General features: G+C 41.5%; 1 protein-coding gene across 8 annotated transcripts in view; it reads right to left on the bottom strand.

Annotated features, from left to right (window-relative positions):
• The window catches only part of FGD3 (FYVE, RhoGEF and PH domain containing 3), a 114,051-nt gene that overhangs the window by 29,173 nt on the left and 67,423 nt on the right, over positions 1 to 17,455 (bottom strand). For 7 of the 8 annotated variants that reach the window (XM_049826279.1, XM_049826281.1, XM_049826285.1 and 4 more), the window contains 5 exons: positions 16,393 to 16,561; positions 14,645 to 15,242; positions 7,007 to 7,096; positions 5,648 to 5,784; positions 3,739 to 3,895 (listed from right to left, as the gene is read on the bottom strand). In XM_049826279.1, coding sequence (XP_049682236.1) covers positions 3,739 to 3,895; positions 5,648 to 5,784; positions 7,007 to 7,096; positions 14,645 to 15,242; positions 16,393 to 16,561 — 1,151 coding nt within the window. Of the gene's footprint in view, positions 1 to 3,738; positions 3,896 to 5,647; positions 5,785 to 7,006; positions 7,097 to 14,644; positions 15,243 to 16,392; positions 16,562 to 16,715; positions 16,848 to 17,455 lie in introns of those variants that run through there. The other variant, XM_049826286.1, reaches the window with a different exon arrangement.

Raw genomic sequence — 17,455 nt, 5'->3', positions numbered from 1 at the left:
ACTTCTCTGGGCAGCCTGTTCCAATGCTTTGACAACGCTTTCGGTGAAGAAATTTTTCCTAATATCCAATCTGGCACAAATTGAGGCCTCTCACTGTCACTTGGGAGAAGAGACTGACCCTCCCCTCACTACAGCCTCCTTTCAGGTAGTTGTAGAGAGCGATAAGGTCTCCCCTCAGCCTCCTTTTCTCCAGGCTGAACAACGCCAGTTCCCTCAGCTGCTCCTCACAGGACTTGTTCTCTAGGTCCTTCACCAGCTTCCTTGCCCTTGTCTGGACACGCTCCAGCACCTCAATTCTTTCCTGTAGCGAGGGGCCCAAAACTGAACACGGGACTCGAGGTGCGGCCTCACCAGTGCCGAGTACAGGGGGACGATCACTGCCCTAGTCCTGCTGGCCACACTAGCTCTGATACAGGCCAGGGTGCCGTTGGCCTTCCTGGCCACCTGGGCACACTGCTGGCTCATATTCGGCCGGCTGTTGACCAACACCCCCAGGTCCTTTTGTGCCGGGCAGCTTTCCAGCCGTTCTTCCCCAAGCCTGTAGCGCTGCATGGGGTTGTTGTGACCCAAGTGCAAGACCCAGCGCTGAGCCTTGTTGAACCTCATACAATTGGCCTCGGCCTGTCAATCCAGCCTGTCCAGATCCCTCCGTAGAGCCTTCCTACCCTCAAGCAGGTGTGGGAGCTGACAGGTTTCACTTGAACCTTTGTCCCATGTCTGGCATTTTCTGCAGATACGCAGCAATCTTCTTTTAGATTTTGCGTGTTTCTTCACAGGCTCAGAAAAGATCTTCCCATCCGCGGCCCTGTGCAGCATGCTTCCCCCAAAGACTATATAAAATCAGAAACCCCACAGGGATATATTGCTTGCTAGAGCTTACTGTACGAGCAGCAGATACACTGCCTACACACCACCTCTGAAGAAGGAGCTGCCTCAAATTCTCTTCTTTTTTTTTTTGACTTGTCCAAGGAAGGGGGTAGGTTTGAGACTGAATACAGTAAATATTACGCAATAAGGCACTGATCTGCTCTGCTTGCAATGGTACTGAGTGTTGCAGTGTACTTATTTTCATAGGATCCCTATCAAGTGAAGGGATATTTCTATTTAAAAGAGGGGAGGAGAAATGAGAAACACAGTAAGATTAAGTAACTTGTTTTAAAGCACACAGGAAGTTTCTGTTAGCGATGTAATCTGACTCCTGAATCCCCACATCAGCATGTTAACCACATATACACACACGTGCTCTTCTCCGTAGCATTATTTTTACATCAGCTCACCAATGCCACATCTTGGTCTGTTCTAGTGTAAACAACCCCTCAAAACCCACATTAATTTCAGTATGCTTTTCTCAGAGAAAGGTGCTTGTTTCAGGTACTTGTAATTTTCTTCACAACTATTACAGCCCACCACACACTGCTGACTCACCTGATTACTAAAGCAAAGCCTGGAGATAATGAGATGAATGTCTGATAGAAAAATATTATCTATCCTTCCAGAAATTCAAAGACCTAAATTTGCTTTAAAAAATATCTTGTCATAGTGTAGCAGGATGAACAATATCTCTGTTTATAGGAGATGAAGTGAATTTATTATCTCTCAAGAGTTTTACAGCACCACATCTCCCAGAAAATACAACTGGGATGGAAAGAATCAGAGATTCCAGGAAGAACTAAAAGGAGCACAAAACTACACTGCTGCATATTAGTGCTTGGTTTATAATCCCAAATCCACTTATTATAACCATCTCCATTGTCTTTTTATTCCTGCAATAGGATGAACCTTAACACTGAACAGCAATAGGGAAGCAGAGGAGGAAGTCACTTCAAGGCTCACGTAAGTTATCTTCACTTGCCAAGTGTATCCTCTCTAAAAAGTCAGCAGTGACAAATGGTTCCAAATAGGGAAAATTTAATGTTATGCAATTTTAGAAGTTTACAGAGTTTACACTGCAATTCAAATTACTTTACTAGAGGACGGATAAATGTTTATTCTGTGTTTAATTCATGTGGCAATTCAAACCACAGAAATATATATTAAAAAGCACTTATGTGATGGCATAAGGAGAAAGCTGACAAAACAAAAGTCATAATAAACTCACCAGCTATCAAGTGTTGGCCCCAGTAGGTGCATGTGAACTGTACAGAAAGTATGTTGATCTTCAAGGTCAGCTAAAGTAAACTTGGTAAGTCACAGTCATTCAGATATAAGTACCATTTGATTTTTGTTTTCTGTTTTCCATAGTTTAGCATAATTAATAATTGTTAATGCCTTAAGCTATATAACTATTCCATTAACAGCTGTCAGGTGGACAGTGCGTTACTGCAGGATCACAACAGACTGGTGTTTTGTAAAGTAACTGTGGCTTTTGATAGCACAGAGAGAGCTCAGATGAGTGGACTAAGTATACTGGGTCAAATCTTTGCCTACTGCAGCTATGGTCATCGACAGAAACAAAAGGTGCTGTGATGTTGCCGCTAAAATAACCTACTGTTATCAATAGACTTCAGAATTCTCATATATGCATTGCCTGTGTTCATAGTGCCTGTCAAAGTTCTGCTCAGCAGAAATACTCATGGTCTCGGACAGCTGCAGACCAGTTTTGCAGACTGACAGCTAACACAAATTGTTTGTGTTGGTAGCTTGGTGGTAAGAAGAGACAGATGAATTTTAGGGTGGGCAGATGCCTGTACTGCAGGGAAAACAGTCACAAACTGATTTTCACTTCAGATATCCATGTCAGTGCCTTGGCACAAACGGAGGACAGCAAAACGCCTGTGTGCTTTTTTTTTTTACAGTGTTTGCTGCACAGAACCTTGGTGAGAGCAGGCTGCGTTCAGACAGAAAAAGGTTAAGAAAAGGCCACGTGGAGTGACAGCCTGGTAGGAGAGGACATTCCCCAGTTCCTGTTTCTCCAAGCTTCTGTCTGAGTCACTGGGCAGCCCACAGCCCTGACTCTCTGAAAAGGGCCTCTCCCTTCCCAGCTTGCTGGGGGATTACTTGATTCCAACAGCTGGCCCAGCCACAATCCTCCCATTTAGGGCAGGCAGCTGAGCTCCCTCCTCAGCTTAACCCACTCCCTGCCAGCTCTCCCCTCCCAAAGGACGGTATCTGCTTTCCCAGCACCAGTGGAGGGATGCTTGCAAGTGTGCTGGAGCCTGGTGCATCCCTTTAGCTGGCCCAGGGCCTGAGGGGGAGAGAGAAGTCTTACTGATACACTAGCATAAGCAGAGCTCTTCCCCCCTCCTCACACAGCTTTTTCTATAATTAAGAGAAAACACATGAAAACCCACGCTGAGCATCCTCCTGCAGAGCTGTGATCCTTGGGAGCTGCGTGCCACTTCGTCAGCCTCAGAAAAATCAGACCAACAGCAGATGCTGTCAGTGACATGGCCAAACTCAAACACACCCACCTCAGACTGAAAATGTATTTATTAAAAAGCAATTAAAATTAGTAATGAGGAAGAGAAATAAAGAAGTTTATAAATGGACATGTTTGCAGTCAGAATTGCTGTGACTTCTGATAATCCTCTTAAATACATGAGTGGAGAAAAGCTACCTATGTGAAAAATCTGTGTCATAGCAAGAGAGAAGAAAGGACTGCCACTACAGTTGTATATGTTTAGTATTAGAGCACTATTACCTTGTAGCTAGACACTGTGTGTCACGCACTGGAAAAAAAATAAAGTTACACAAATAAATTAGCATCTCCAAGCCACATGATGTCAATTAACAACATACCTGTATGTTCTGAACAACATCTTTGAATGGAGAGGACCTCTGCATACATGTGTTCACCATGTCCATTGCCCTGTCGAAGTTCTTTACATATTCTCCATACATCTTCAGAAAAGGAGCAAGTTTCTGTAGGATATCTCCTAGCCGTGGGTTGATGTTCCTATGGGAAAGACACAGGTAAGTACTGAAATCTCTGGAAATCAACACTATCTTCAGGGAGAAAACACAACTGTAAGACTTTCACAGTTGTCTTCCACATGCACAAGCACTTACACACATAAGCAATCAAGATATTTCAGGCTAAGTTTAAAGTATTCTATACGGTACCCTAGATAAAACCTTAAACATTAATCTAGACGTCCAAAGGCTAATAATTCTGCCCCCACTGCCACTCTCTTAAGTGAAGATCAGATTCAAACTGACTACACATTGTTAAAGAAACATCTATATATCTCTGCCGTCCAGCCCAAAGTCTCATGGGAAACTTTTACTTTTTAAAAATCATCTTTTCCACCACAGCCAAACATCTGAAGACACTTTAGTGCAAAGGGATCACTCAGTTCAGCTGGGTATTCCCAGGGGGCCAGACACACATTCGCCTAGAGACCCCCCCATAGGCTGGGAGAGGCGGTACCCATGCATCTTTGTCTCCTCCAAATTCATGGCCAGGCAGAGCGCCAGCCATTTTTCCCCCAGCTTTTCTCTCCTGCTAAACTTGTGACTTGCAGTCTGACTGCACTAGACCCTCTTTAGCCATTTAATAGGCTTCTGCCCTGTTCTGACTTTCAGACTCTCCAGTCTTCCTCCCCTTTTATTACAGCTGTCCCTGCAAATGCAAGTCAGGTGCAAAGGTGCTGAGACTCATTTATTGCTTCTGATCATTGATGAACTATGTGAAGGCTGAACTCAGCCAAGAGAGGTGTGAACTCTGGCCTTTATTTGTCATTTAGGGTACTTGGAAAGGTGCAGTGTCAGTACTCTCTGTGCTTTTCACTGCAGGACACTCTTCGTGGCCAGTGTGTCATCTCAAATCAAGTTCCTAGCTCTGCCTTACAATTAATCCTTCTACCTATTGCAGTATTTCTGCCTCATCTACAACTTATTACAGCTGCCAAATTTTTAATTGGTATTTGACCTTTATTACTCACTGAAAAAAACCAAACCAAAAAAAGCCCCCAAAACTACACTTATTTTCTTAAAGAATGTACAAATACACTGTAGCTAATAATATTTATTAACTCCTAGAATAGAAGGCCAACAAATTCTGGGGTAAAAACTTGTGCAACACTGTGGTGCTCAACAACAGAAGTAGTTGCATAACAGACATAAGAAGATTTATAGATAGGAAGTCATCTATCTTATCTGTCTAGATTTTCCATTTGTTGCCTGATATAATGCTCATTTTAACATTAAATTACATTTTATATAACCGTAACAAAATTCATTAAAGAAAATATAAAATGGATGTTTCTCATGAAGTCTCCAACATGGCATGCAAAGTCTAGACTACGACATGATGATGCATTTTCCTTCTTTGAGAAGTACTGCATTTTTGTAACACTTCACAGTGGGGCCAAAATACTTCATCTATTGGGCCAAAATAAGCAATTTCCTTCCTTTCTAGTACTGCAATTTCACAGTACTGCAATAACAGGAGAGTGGAAATACAGTAAGGAAAACAGCTCTGGCAATACTTTGGACTGAAAAAATTGTCACAATGTACTCTGGAAATTTTGAGTGCTCAAGTCTATTCCTGTAGTCAGAAATGCTTAAGAGACTCCATACTAATGTATTAAATAACAAGTGAATTACTGTATTAAACAATGAAAAATTTGGAATTAGACTAGGCCTTAGGGTTGTTCTAGTTTCTTGAAAATGTATTTTTAAAATAATTGTAATGACAGTTACCCACCATTCTTGTGTAATTCTTGTTTTGAGCTCAGGAAGAAGAAATTGTCCATGGAAACAATAGATGGAAGAAATATTTGAAAAGATGCCCGTTATCACTTCAGATGAAATACCTGCTTCTGACAACTTAGTGCAAAAAACCTGCATAAGACAATACCGACATATATTTACAAAAAACAATCCTAGACACACTGGCTTTAGATTGCAGTATTACAAAGCTAACTGCCTTAGAACTGAGCTACAATTTTTGACTTCCTGTAGTCAGTCCTTGGGGTCTTTCAGGAGGTTCCCAAAACGTAAGTCCACTGTCAGTTAGGGTTAGATTTATGACTATGGGCCAAAGTAATAAATTAGAAAAATCTTAGGGGTATGTCAAAAAAGATTGAAACTACTGAGAAGATCAGACATCTCTTATTTGGGAGTGCAAGTTGCAAAGAATAACCAGTCCCTGAAGAGCACTTACTCCTATTTATGTGAAGCAAAATAAACCATGTGATTATTTTGTTTCTCTGTGGGAAAAGTTACACTGTACTGAACAAAAGGGAAAGACACACCCTAGATTTCTAAGGTCTTGAAACAGTCTCTGCTTATCCAAAGCAAACATTGGAAAGTCTTCCACAGAGGTCCTAGAGTCGGAGGGTAGAGGGCTCTGCACGTTACAGCTTCTAACAAGATTTCTAGCATGCTGACAATTGTCTCTCCCCCCCTTGTTTTTAAAAAGCATTTCATTAGCAATGTGACTCATCCTCGGTTTTTCTACTTTCCTGCACATTCATGGGGTTTTTTTCCTTTGAGATAATTATGGAAATGCCTGAACTGTGTAGACTCACTTCAATGTTAATGTGGAAGAAAGTTGAGACTCATCACACCAGTTTTACTTTATCCCCACATGTAAACATGATGGACAACAATTACAAAACACAGTGGGTAAAAAAAATAATCCCCTGTGAACACGGGGCTGACCCATGTGGCCTGATTTTAGTAAAACTCAAACCTCTTGCACATTACAAAGCAATCACAGATTTCATCATTTCTCAGTGCCTTCAGTGTCCCTGTGATTTCCTCTCCACGTACACTCAGGGAGGAAGCAAATGCTGATTGTGTCTGTCTGTATCTTGGGCCGCTGCTTTCCCGTTCCTCTTTCCAACATTCTAACATTTCCAACATTCTCGGGTTCCAGCTCAGGGAACCCTCTTGCCAAAAGCTCACCTCTGGGACCCATGACACACAGCCCGGCAAGCAAACTCTATCTCCCACCAATAAACAGTGTTTTCACACTACTGGGCTATAGGTTAGGGGATGAACAGGAGACACCACTGCTACTCACAGAAAAGAAAGCAGAGTTTATGCAAAATCAAATTACCTGGTCCAACAGATGGAGTCTTTTAACATACGCTTCTTCTGTATGGAGCAGTTCATTTGCGATGTTGAATAGCTTTTGGGGCTCTGTACACTGAAAAAAAAGTTACAAATAATACAATCCATCTGCACCTACAAAGCTAAGTTGCATCAACTGTTCTCTTTTCCGTTTTTCTCAGTGGGCCAAATTCCCTGCCAGTAGAGAAGCCTGGAGTGAAGGAGGTTAACACATTTCAGAATCTGCTCCGTGTCCCTCATCAAAGGATCAGTTTGCTCCGCAGACATTTTTAAAGCTATTTTCTGAAAGAGCAATCAGTAATGCAGTCAATGGCTGGCCAGGACATCACTTTAGTTCATTATGGTATTCTGTAAAGAACCAGAAACATCCTGCAAATCTGGAAATAAGTCTAGTCTATTTGCTAACTAAGGCACTAGACCGTAAATCAACTGTTCTTCTTTTTGGATTCAGGTCCTGTGACTAAAAAGAAAACTAGAAACCAGACCTGTTTGGCCACAGATTTCTCTCCCTGGCCAGCACAGCATTACTCTCTATGGCATATTTCTAAGATTTCTGTGCAGCTTTAAACACCAGCCAATTCCCTGGAAAAAATTTTCAGCAATATAACCCAAGTCACTCAGTGAAGTCTTTCATTAAGCTCATTTAAAAAAATAAAATGAGAAAGGACTCAATGAAAAACCTGAATGCATTTATGAAGTGCCGACTTTATTTACTGCTTAGCCAAAAGCTACATAGACTCTTTGCTTTCTAAGTGCTTAAAAATAATTGAATTATTAGGATACAGGCTTTAGCTTTCTGACAAACTCTAGATACCTTGTTAAGGGTCTAGACTTTAAACACCATGCTTACATATAACCAAACCAGTCCAGAACTGAGGGTTGGCTGTTTTGTGTTTGGGAATACAAACGTCCAAAAGGGGCAGCAAGGATGATCAAATGTAGGGAAATTTTACTGGGCTGGATCCAGGGAAAAAAAGACAACTGAAATTAGAAAGATGTCTAAATGATTAACAGAACAGAGAGCATCAGCTGGGTGCAGTCATTCACTATTTCTTCCATAAGAAAACGAAAGGTCATCAAATAAAATTACTGAGGTGCTGCTTCAAGACCAAGAGCTGCTTCCTCAAGCAACACATCACTGCAGACGGTAAACCTTCACGCAGGTTCACAAAAGGACCGGACAAATCCATGGAGTAAAAGTCCAGCTGAAGTCTATTAAACATGCAGGGCTGTTTCCAGTTCAAGAAGCACCTGGGCCCCTCACCAGCAACAGCGCTTTCCATCCCAAATACCTATCTCTGTGTGCTCGCTAGCATTTGGCACCGGCATTTCTAGATATAACCCTGTGGGCCACCATCAAATTGTTAGAAAACATCAATTAAATGCTTCCTTTAAGCTTCTTCAACATTACCTTATTTTGTTTCCAAACAGAGTTGACAAGAAAAATTTAAATAACTCCCCCCGCACACATTTAGGCAAACTGCAATACAGGTGAAAGACCTCAGAGACTTTTCAAACCTAGCCATGAATTCAAACAAACCAGACCCACAGTTATCCTACATGAAATGAGGTACCACATAGCATGAAGTGCCCACAGTTCCGTGATATAAGTATTTACTGAAGGAATGTGAATCCAGCTTTTCTGGATTTGAAACAGCATCAGTCTTGCTTTAAAGCAATCCCTCTCTTTCTAGGCACAAACCTGGAAATGGGCAACCACGCCATGAATAAAGTTTTGACATGTACTCTGCCTACCCCACTACTCAAATACTCTTTTAAGCTATTCTAACAGGCTACACAACATCCTGCTCCATTCATTCATGTGATATATATTAATATTTAGGGGGAGAGAGAAAAAAAATCACAGCACAACAAAGGTTGAACTTGTTACAAGAAAATACAACATATTACAGCTTATAATGAAATGTATTGCTGGCCATTCAAATCCAGTAACTACGAGGACCTCTCACTGAGAAAGAATTTATCTGCCAGTTTTGCTGGGCACAGAAGAGCACCCTAATGAAAGACACTGACACAATAAGTTGGCACACTAGTTGCCAAAGAGCATCCTTCGATTTGTTTGAATTCAGAATTTGAAAAATAATTATTTCCAACCAAATACATTTGTTCTCAGAAGTGAATCTTTACATAGCGCAGGCACTTTTTAACCTCCTGACCTTCACCATCTGCAATTCAGTTTATATTTCCAAAAAACTTGCTGACATCTGCTTAAATACCAAACAACGGCTGAACAGACTCAGCTTGAGCTCAGTTTTAAAGAACAACTCTATCTTCAGTTGCTGTCTCTGCTACAGGCAGATAGGCATGTTTTTCAGACTAATTTGCAACATATTTGCTTTTCAAAGGATGTAACATTTAAAATGAAAAAGTAGATTAATTAAACTTGAGGCAGTCCTGTTCTTCTAACCTTATGTTGTGCCATGGCAGGACAGCTTTAACACAGCCTGAGCCATACTTCATTTCACTATGAAGGAGATATTTCACAGTCTATGTTTCTAAAGGAAAAGTAAAACAAATTTGCAAATTTGCGGATTGTATTTTGCTTTGCCCAACGCGCTTGCTGACTGACTGCTTGGTGTGGCCAGGGCATGTTACGACTGTCCTCCACAGTCATACATTACAACTGTACATCTACTGCAGAGTCTCATTAAAACAGCATGGGGGTGTGTGTGTGGGTGTGTGTGTGACAAGAAAGAGGAGAAAAGAGAAGCAGTAGGTGTTGACTTCATGACACAGGAAGCTCACTCCAGTGTTTGAAGCAGCAGTCACATGATGCTCTTTCACTTCTTTGTGGAAGGTTCAAAAATTCATTTCCAGCTGTAACTGTCCATAAAACTTATTAAAAAAAAAGGAAACACCAGCCTAAAACCAAACAGAACCAGCTTCTCATAAAGGTCAGATTCACGCCTGAATGCATTTGCACCTCAAATACCCCAATCACACATACAAATTGGGGAACGGCACGTGCTGAGCTGATTTGTGCAATGAAGTGGCCACAAGTGCATCACTGCTTCCTGCGAACCCACTCACCGACCCAGTTGGGCACCCGCTGAGCACACTTGGGCCACAAATTCACGGATGCAAAGACTGTTTAAATGAAAATTTAAAGTAAAAAAAAAAAAAAAAGGCTTGATATGAGAAAACTTGGCCAATATCCCGCAGCAACCCTTTTTCATACAACTGGTTGCGTGCAACCATATTCAGTTAGCATCCCTACCACAAGGGGCTTTCAGTCAATCTTGCAAGAAAGCTCCTGGGAGTGGCTTAGGTTAAAATCATATATGGTTATGCTTTAAAACCCCACCAGTCACCCCTACAAAGAACACAGAAAGTCCCAGAAAGATTATAGACAACTTCCTACTCAAAAATGCTGAAAACAATACGGAAAACTTATCCTATGCTTGGTCGTCTTCTTTGTTGTATTGAGATCTCACTTTCCTTAGAATAAAAAAAAAAAAAAAAAAAGATGATGAGAACGTATCTGATATTTCTTAACCAGCATTGTAACTAAAACATTGACCTATGCAAATTTTTTTCAGAATATCCATGGAGATAATCTTATGCAAAGGTCTGACTTGCAGGACTGCAGGCCAAATTTTCCAATACAAACTGTACAATGAAATCCGAAATGAAACTCCAGCCACGTACAGGCAGAATGGAAGTGTGTGTCAGTGTGTATGAGGCCCACGTGGGACTTCATTATTACTATTTTACACAGCAGGAAGCAGGACAGATGGAGAAAGGCATTTTTTGGTGATTACTAATGAGCACATATAACTCTTAGTGAAAAATATCTAAACAAAGAGATATGACGTAGTGTTAGCCATCTTAGAAGCATTACTCCGCTGCTCCCAGGCAGTCGGCAGAAGCCTTGGGTATATGACTACAGAGCATGACAGCCCTTCAGTCTCACTTTTATGTAATTTCATTTTTTCATAAACATCAAGGCTAACATGCTTCAGTTCCTGGAGCTCCTGATGTTTTCTGAGAGATTATCAAAACTAATAAGCTCCCCTTGTTCATTTTCATTTTGATAAAGAATAACTGGAAATCCCAGTAAGTCACTCCTGAGATTTTAAAACATATTCCAATAATTTTGTGCTAATAGCGAGGCCTGTTAGGCTGTGCTGCAGACTCCCAAAAGAAGCCACACCACACTGCAGAGCTAAACCTAGACTAAATAAAACAATACGAGTCATATATCAGGCAATGTTACTTCACCAGCCATGGGATGTGTGAAAGCTCAGGTGGTGGATGGAGAGATATCTGAAGTAGAAAATTAGATGAGAAAAAAGCAAATATCTTCCCCACTCCCCCCCCCCCCAGTTATGTTTATTCATGAGCTTCACTTAACTTGATATCCTAGGAGTTACTGAGCCATCATTAAATCATCCTGCGGCTGTACTTCTTACGCATCCTCCTCCAGCTATAACAAAGCTTTCTGGAAACTTGCATATTCAGTGAGAGTGCCGATTACCTCTGTCTTGCAGCTGCAAAGCCTGGTACTAAGGGTAGGAAGGGGGAAGCAGGAAAAAGACACTGGCTCCTGACACAAAGCTTTCTGGAGGAGTTGGGGTCTCCCCCGCAATCAAGCCAGCAGCTGGTGCCGACTGAACTCTCCTTTCTTCCTTCCAGTGGGGCAGGTACCTTGTTTTCTGGTAAATTACCAGTTTTGTCAAGGTGATGTGAACTTCCAGCCTAAGAATAAACACTGAACAAGTCAACTTCGAATTACACTGGCTCTCCCTTCTGGAAGCTATGGCCCTTTACCCTAACCTTTAGTCCACAGTGCCCCAAATCTGCAACAGAATGAAAGGGGAGAGTGGGAGGATGATGTGGTCACCTAATACAAGTTGGCTTCACACACCACATCTCCAGAAGAGGGCACAATCCTTACACTACAGAAGAGGCAGCATCTCTCTAAGCCTTCCCTCTGGATGTGGCTGTAAAAACAAGCTAACTTGGTGTAGCTTGGTCAGCATCAAAACTGCCTTTTAGAAAGTGAAATCAACTCAAAATGCAAGGGAGAACCTGAAGCGCATCACATAAATGCACTTCAGGAAGAAGAGTAACACAAGAAAACAGAAAAAAAAAATCTTCCTCTAGAGATCTCTCTCTTATAAATTCACCAAGCATGCTACAAAGAACTATGACCTCATAACTCTGTGTTTTATCAGCATTATTTCCTACTATATGGATACTTAACCTAAGGAACAAGACTTAAAAACAGCCATCAAAACTCTTACGTCTTACAAAACATTGATATTTGTCAGCAAAGCACTTCTTAATCATGTGGTAAAGTCTTCCACTTGGGTTTGCCACAATTGGTTTGATACTGCATTCCTAGTCCAAACAGTAAATTTAATTACCGGATTAAAGGTTTTTTAATTTAATGCATTATTTTCTTGCTGGCATGTTGCAACTAATGAACAAACTTTTAAATAACATTTCAGTTGCACACATGCATATACATATATATTATGAATACAAAATAATTAAAGTATTTCACAGTGTGTGCATGTATGCATAAACACACACGAGGGAAAACCAACAGCAGCAGGTGAGAAGCCTTGCACCATGATGGTGACACTGCCCATGTGAGATGTAAACAAGCTTTCACTGCAGACTGCTGAGGAGATACCAGATGTCAATGGATGCATTAGATGTTGTGTTAATAGGTGCTAATAGATAGATGTTAATTGGAGTCTCTATCTCCAAGATGTTTCCTGTGGATCCCCACAGTAAATTCTTGCATACAAGATGAAAGACAGAGGTCTCCTTTGGCAGTACAGACCCTGCAGTCCTGCTGGAGCCCCTGGCTCATACGGCCATGCCTCCTGTGCAAGCCCAAGGCAATCTGCACCGCAGCCTTCCATGCCCAGGCAGTCACGTCTGACGTATGCAGTGCCAAGGCAAAGGTGTCCTCCCTGGCCCTCATGGAGGTGGGACAGGCCAACGGGTTCCTCCTCCTGAATCCGCACCAGCTGCCAGGTGGGACTGCAGACTCGCAGGGAGGCAAACGAGATCACATCCTCCCCATCTACAGAAGCAGACCTGGTTCACACAGCCCTTACCGCTTCCTACTCTGCTGGGTCCTTTCTACTGCCCTCTGACTAACCTCGCGCTAGCACCTGGCAGGTTTGACATTCACTGAATTTGCAGAAGGAGCAGCATGGCAACGAAGTATTGGAAAGTCCCAGACTACAAGGGCAGCATCTGAATGACTTGAATGGAAGGCGAGTCCCGTCACACCAGCTTGAGATAAAGCAGCACGAAGAACGGTACTCATGAGAGAAAGTCTGGGGCTTTTTCATGCCTTCCTGTAGGTATGTTTGCCTCATCAGACTGTCTTCTATTCTTGGGAAAAAAGGAGACACCCCAGATCATTAACTGTACTCTGAAATTTGCCAGCTCTGAGAGACAGAACTTCTTGCACACCACAGACCTGCATGCAATTTTTATCGCTCTTCAACGGTCACTGGCCAATTTGATCCAGAAGCTACTGAATGAGTTTTAACTGCCACGCTTCCTAAGGGACAAGAGCTCTTGACATACATAAACTGGGATACAGTTGGTGATTTCAACAGAACCACCTGATTTGCACAAACTGAGGTGCTAATGCTGCAGTTCACTAGCTACCATTCATTAGTTGCTAGTGCTCATCATATTCTTTAAAAAAACAAAAATCTAGTATATTAACTTTACTGTCACAATGGCTGAGCAGGGAAGAAAAAAACAAACAAACAAAACCACCCCCAAACACAAACAAAATCTCCACCCAACCAAAAGTGGAATATTTTGCAGACATTTTGCTCAAAGCATCTTCTGTTTTCTTTTTCTGGAAAAATGTAACCCCTTCTATCATCACTATTTCTAAAAATAACTGCCTTGATAAACAACTAATCAAAGGAATCTGTCATTAATCTCATACAGCTGCAGCAAATACACAACAGCCTGGACTACATTACTCTGGACTGAAGGAAAATCTCTTCTAGCTACAGTTTCCTGAAGTGTAATTTGATATAACTACCCTCAGAACAACTTCTTTGCACTGAAGAAGTAGTCACACCAATAGAACCACAGGCTTTGTGAAAAAAACAAAAAAACCCCAACTCCAAAACCCCACAAACCAACGTTACTGTAAGAAGAGATTTCCATCAGCCATGTCCTACTAGGATGCAAGACCCTGACCCTGAAAGATGCACTATCCAATTAGCCCTCCACATATCATTGAGCTCCACTGAAAACAACGTGATCTAAAAACTAGAAGCTGAACCTAGACAAACCTAAATGAGAAACACAAGGTGTGGGTCTTTACCTACAAAAGCACTTAACTGTTAACAACTTACCTCTGGCTGTGATGGATTATCTTACATGAAACCTTTTAAACCAAGATTGGGAACCTTTCTAGAAGATACTATCTAGGTCAGGAACAAGTTATGACCTGCATCAAGCAGGAAATTACAATGGCTGTTATGATCCTTTGACGTAAAACCAAACAAACAAAAAGCCCAAACAACATATGAAAGTGATGCAAGGGTTCTCCGGCCAGAGTCAGGAACTGGTTTCAGAGCACTTAATAGCAATGAACAAACTACCTTACCTTGTTTACATCCAAATACTCTAACTTCGGCACTTCTGCTGTCTCTTGCTCCTCGCTGCTTCCTTCATCAATGTCACTGTCTTCATCCTGTGTGGAGTCTCTCTTCTGCTCCGCAGAGGAAGGTTTGGTACCCTTTTTGTCAGGTTCCATCTCCCCTGGGTTCCCAGCCACGCTGGGCTTCTTCTGCTCTGCACCTTCTTCACTGGGGAAAGTTTCCCCTGCAACGCTACAAGAAGGACTGTCAATGCCACTGTCTCTGTTGGGAATTTTACCATTACCGTTCAGTTCTGCAGTTGAGTCTTTATTGCCAAGCTCTCCAGAGGGCTCTTTGCTCACAGTCACAGGAGTACAGTCACCATGGCTTTTGTTATCACCTATGCTTAGCTCTTTAATTTTCATTATGTCTGTGGTAGATAGATCTGCACTGCATGGTATGTCTGGCTCGTTTTCATCTGGTTCACTTTTTTCGTTTGTGGAAGAGCCACTGGAAGCCACCATGTCACAGTCACATGAGCTCAGTTGTTTGGATGAGTCCAGGCCAGGTTCCATCTTAAGAGCTAAATTTAGCTGATTTCTTTGAAGAATATGTACAGGTTGCCTGCAGGTGAAGAGAAAGCACCACTGTCATTCATATTAACATTCAGAGGTTTCAAGAGTGCCCCAAAAGGGAGAGGGCCTGATTATCATTTGATTCAAGCTGTATTTCTTGCAGCCCCTGACAATCCTAGGAGGCAAGTGTGTGCATTTTGCTATAATAATATTCACCCAACAATTTCTGATAAAAACACACCATCCTTAGCCATAGGTTTTACTGAAATGGCATCGCTAGAATCCTGGGCCTTTAATACTCCCCACGTTGCCCCACGTTCAGGAACAATTTGGTCTGAAGGTTTGGGGAGGGAGGAATCATCTTTTAAAAGAAGCATTTGGTTGTGGGTTCAATTGAACAGGAACTCACGTTCTTCAACAGAACAAAGCCTTTGGGGCAAGGCATTTTCTGCCAGAGAGAGGATGTTTTTGAAGCACAAGGTACTACTTTTTCTTTTCAAAAGACACTCTACCAGATTCACCCAGGTGATAAAACACTCCAAGGCACAGTATGGCATCTCTGTCTCCATCTCCCTCTTTACTGAAGAAATCACTTAGCTCCATCAGGCAGATTTGATCTTCAGAGAGAGTTTTCATGTGTTTGTAAAACAAGCTGGTTTTACAGCAAAATACACATATTTCATCCTATTTAATGTCTCTCATATATAAAGTTTCAGAGGAAATGCTGTTCTACATGATGTTGTTTCACAGTACATTGTGATTTAACTCTCCCCTGCCTCCAAGAAGCAAGCTAACAGTACGTGTGACATTTACTGAATCTTAGACAGAAAACTCAATTATTTTATATCACAATAATCAAGTTCCTATAATGCAAAACCCAATCCTGACATCAAATCAACTTACTGAAAGCAGACTCTGTGCCACTTGTTTCTGGTAGAACACTTACCAAATTCAGCAGGTCTTAAGCTCTTAAAGAACAACTGTATGCTACAAAATAAAAGTCACTTAAATACATGCTTTTATATATATATATATAAAAAAAAAATCATTGTGTAGTCAGTCAAGTTTTGCACTTTCAGTAGAAAACATCCTGAGAAGTTTCTAACGTGACAATTACAATTAAAGTTTTCTATTGTTATATTCTAAATTAAAAATGCAGAAAAGGGAGAGTAGAGCAGATCTCGCAAAGCCATATTTACCTAATACTTTCAAATTTCTCAATGAGCGTGTTGACTCCTGCTGATATTGGTATTTCCTCCTCTCCAGGTGCTAAGCTCCTCGATGACTTGGGATCAGCTGGCAAAGGCCGAGAAGGTGCAGGAGGAATTCTTTCCTGCCCAGGTTTGAGATGGACAGGCTTAGGAGGTACTAGTAAAAGAAAAGGGAAAAAACAGGAGGATAAATCTCCATCTTCTTATCCTAAACTGGGAACAAAATCCAAGTGCTCAATGCAGAATAAGGGGTATCCATTCTTTCACCATCCTTTATAAACCGCACAGGTGCAGTCCGAAGTATTTCTTACAACAAAGCAAGCTGGTGTACACTAATGAAAAACGATGGGCTTCTATTTTGTATTTCTACAGCTGTATCAGACGTGTCAACGAAGCAAGTGGCTGGCAGAACTTTACCGCTTCCTTGTTACCAAACAGGATGCACAGCTCACACTTCGTTTTTGCAAATGTGCTCATCATCTCAATCACACTAACGAGTTTCCCCTCCATGACTTTTCAAAACTCAGGCACTCTATTGAACCTCTTATACTGAGAGAAAAGGGGGAAAAAAAGCCCCCAACCCTAAACAAACCACCAAAACCCAATCCCACCATGGATTTCAGTGCCTTGTATTTGCTTGATCAAAAACGCCACAGGCAGAAGATAATAGCTTTTCTTCCTTTCATTCTCCCTCCCCCAACTCTTCTGTGGTGTAGTCTTCATAAATTTCCTTCCTCTTTTGGTTCTACATTGAGTTATATACGATATAAATAAAACACATGCTGTAAGAACATATACATTCTGCTTAAGGACTCACTAGGAGGTGAAGGTACATAGTTCAATACAGTATTTTAAAAAAACAATGTAATTTATATGTAATGTAATTTTTAAAAAATTATTCAGACCTTATATTGATTGCAGAGTAAATGATTTTGGAAATACGCAAGCAGTAACCCATGGCAACAGGTTCATGTGCTGTTATAGTTTCATACGGTGAAAGCAACCTCACATAGGCAGACCTGACACTAGAATGCAGGAAAACCAATTGTGC

This window comes from Accipiter gentilis, chromosome 23 (assembly GCF_929443795.1).
Source record: "Accipiter gentilis chromosome 23, bAccGen1.1, whole genome shotgun sequence".
Lineage (NCBI taxonomy): Eukaryota > Metazoa > Chordata > Aves > Accipitriformes > Accipitridae > Astur > Astur gentilis.
Note: the sequence above shows the minus strand (reverse complement) of the source record. Positions and strands in the feature narration are given on the sequence as shown.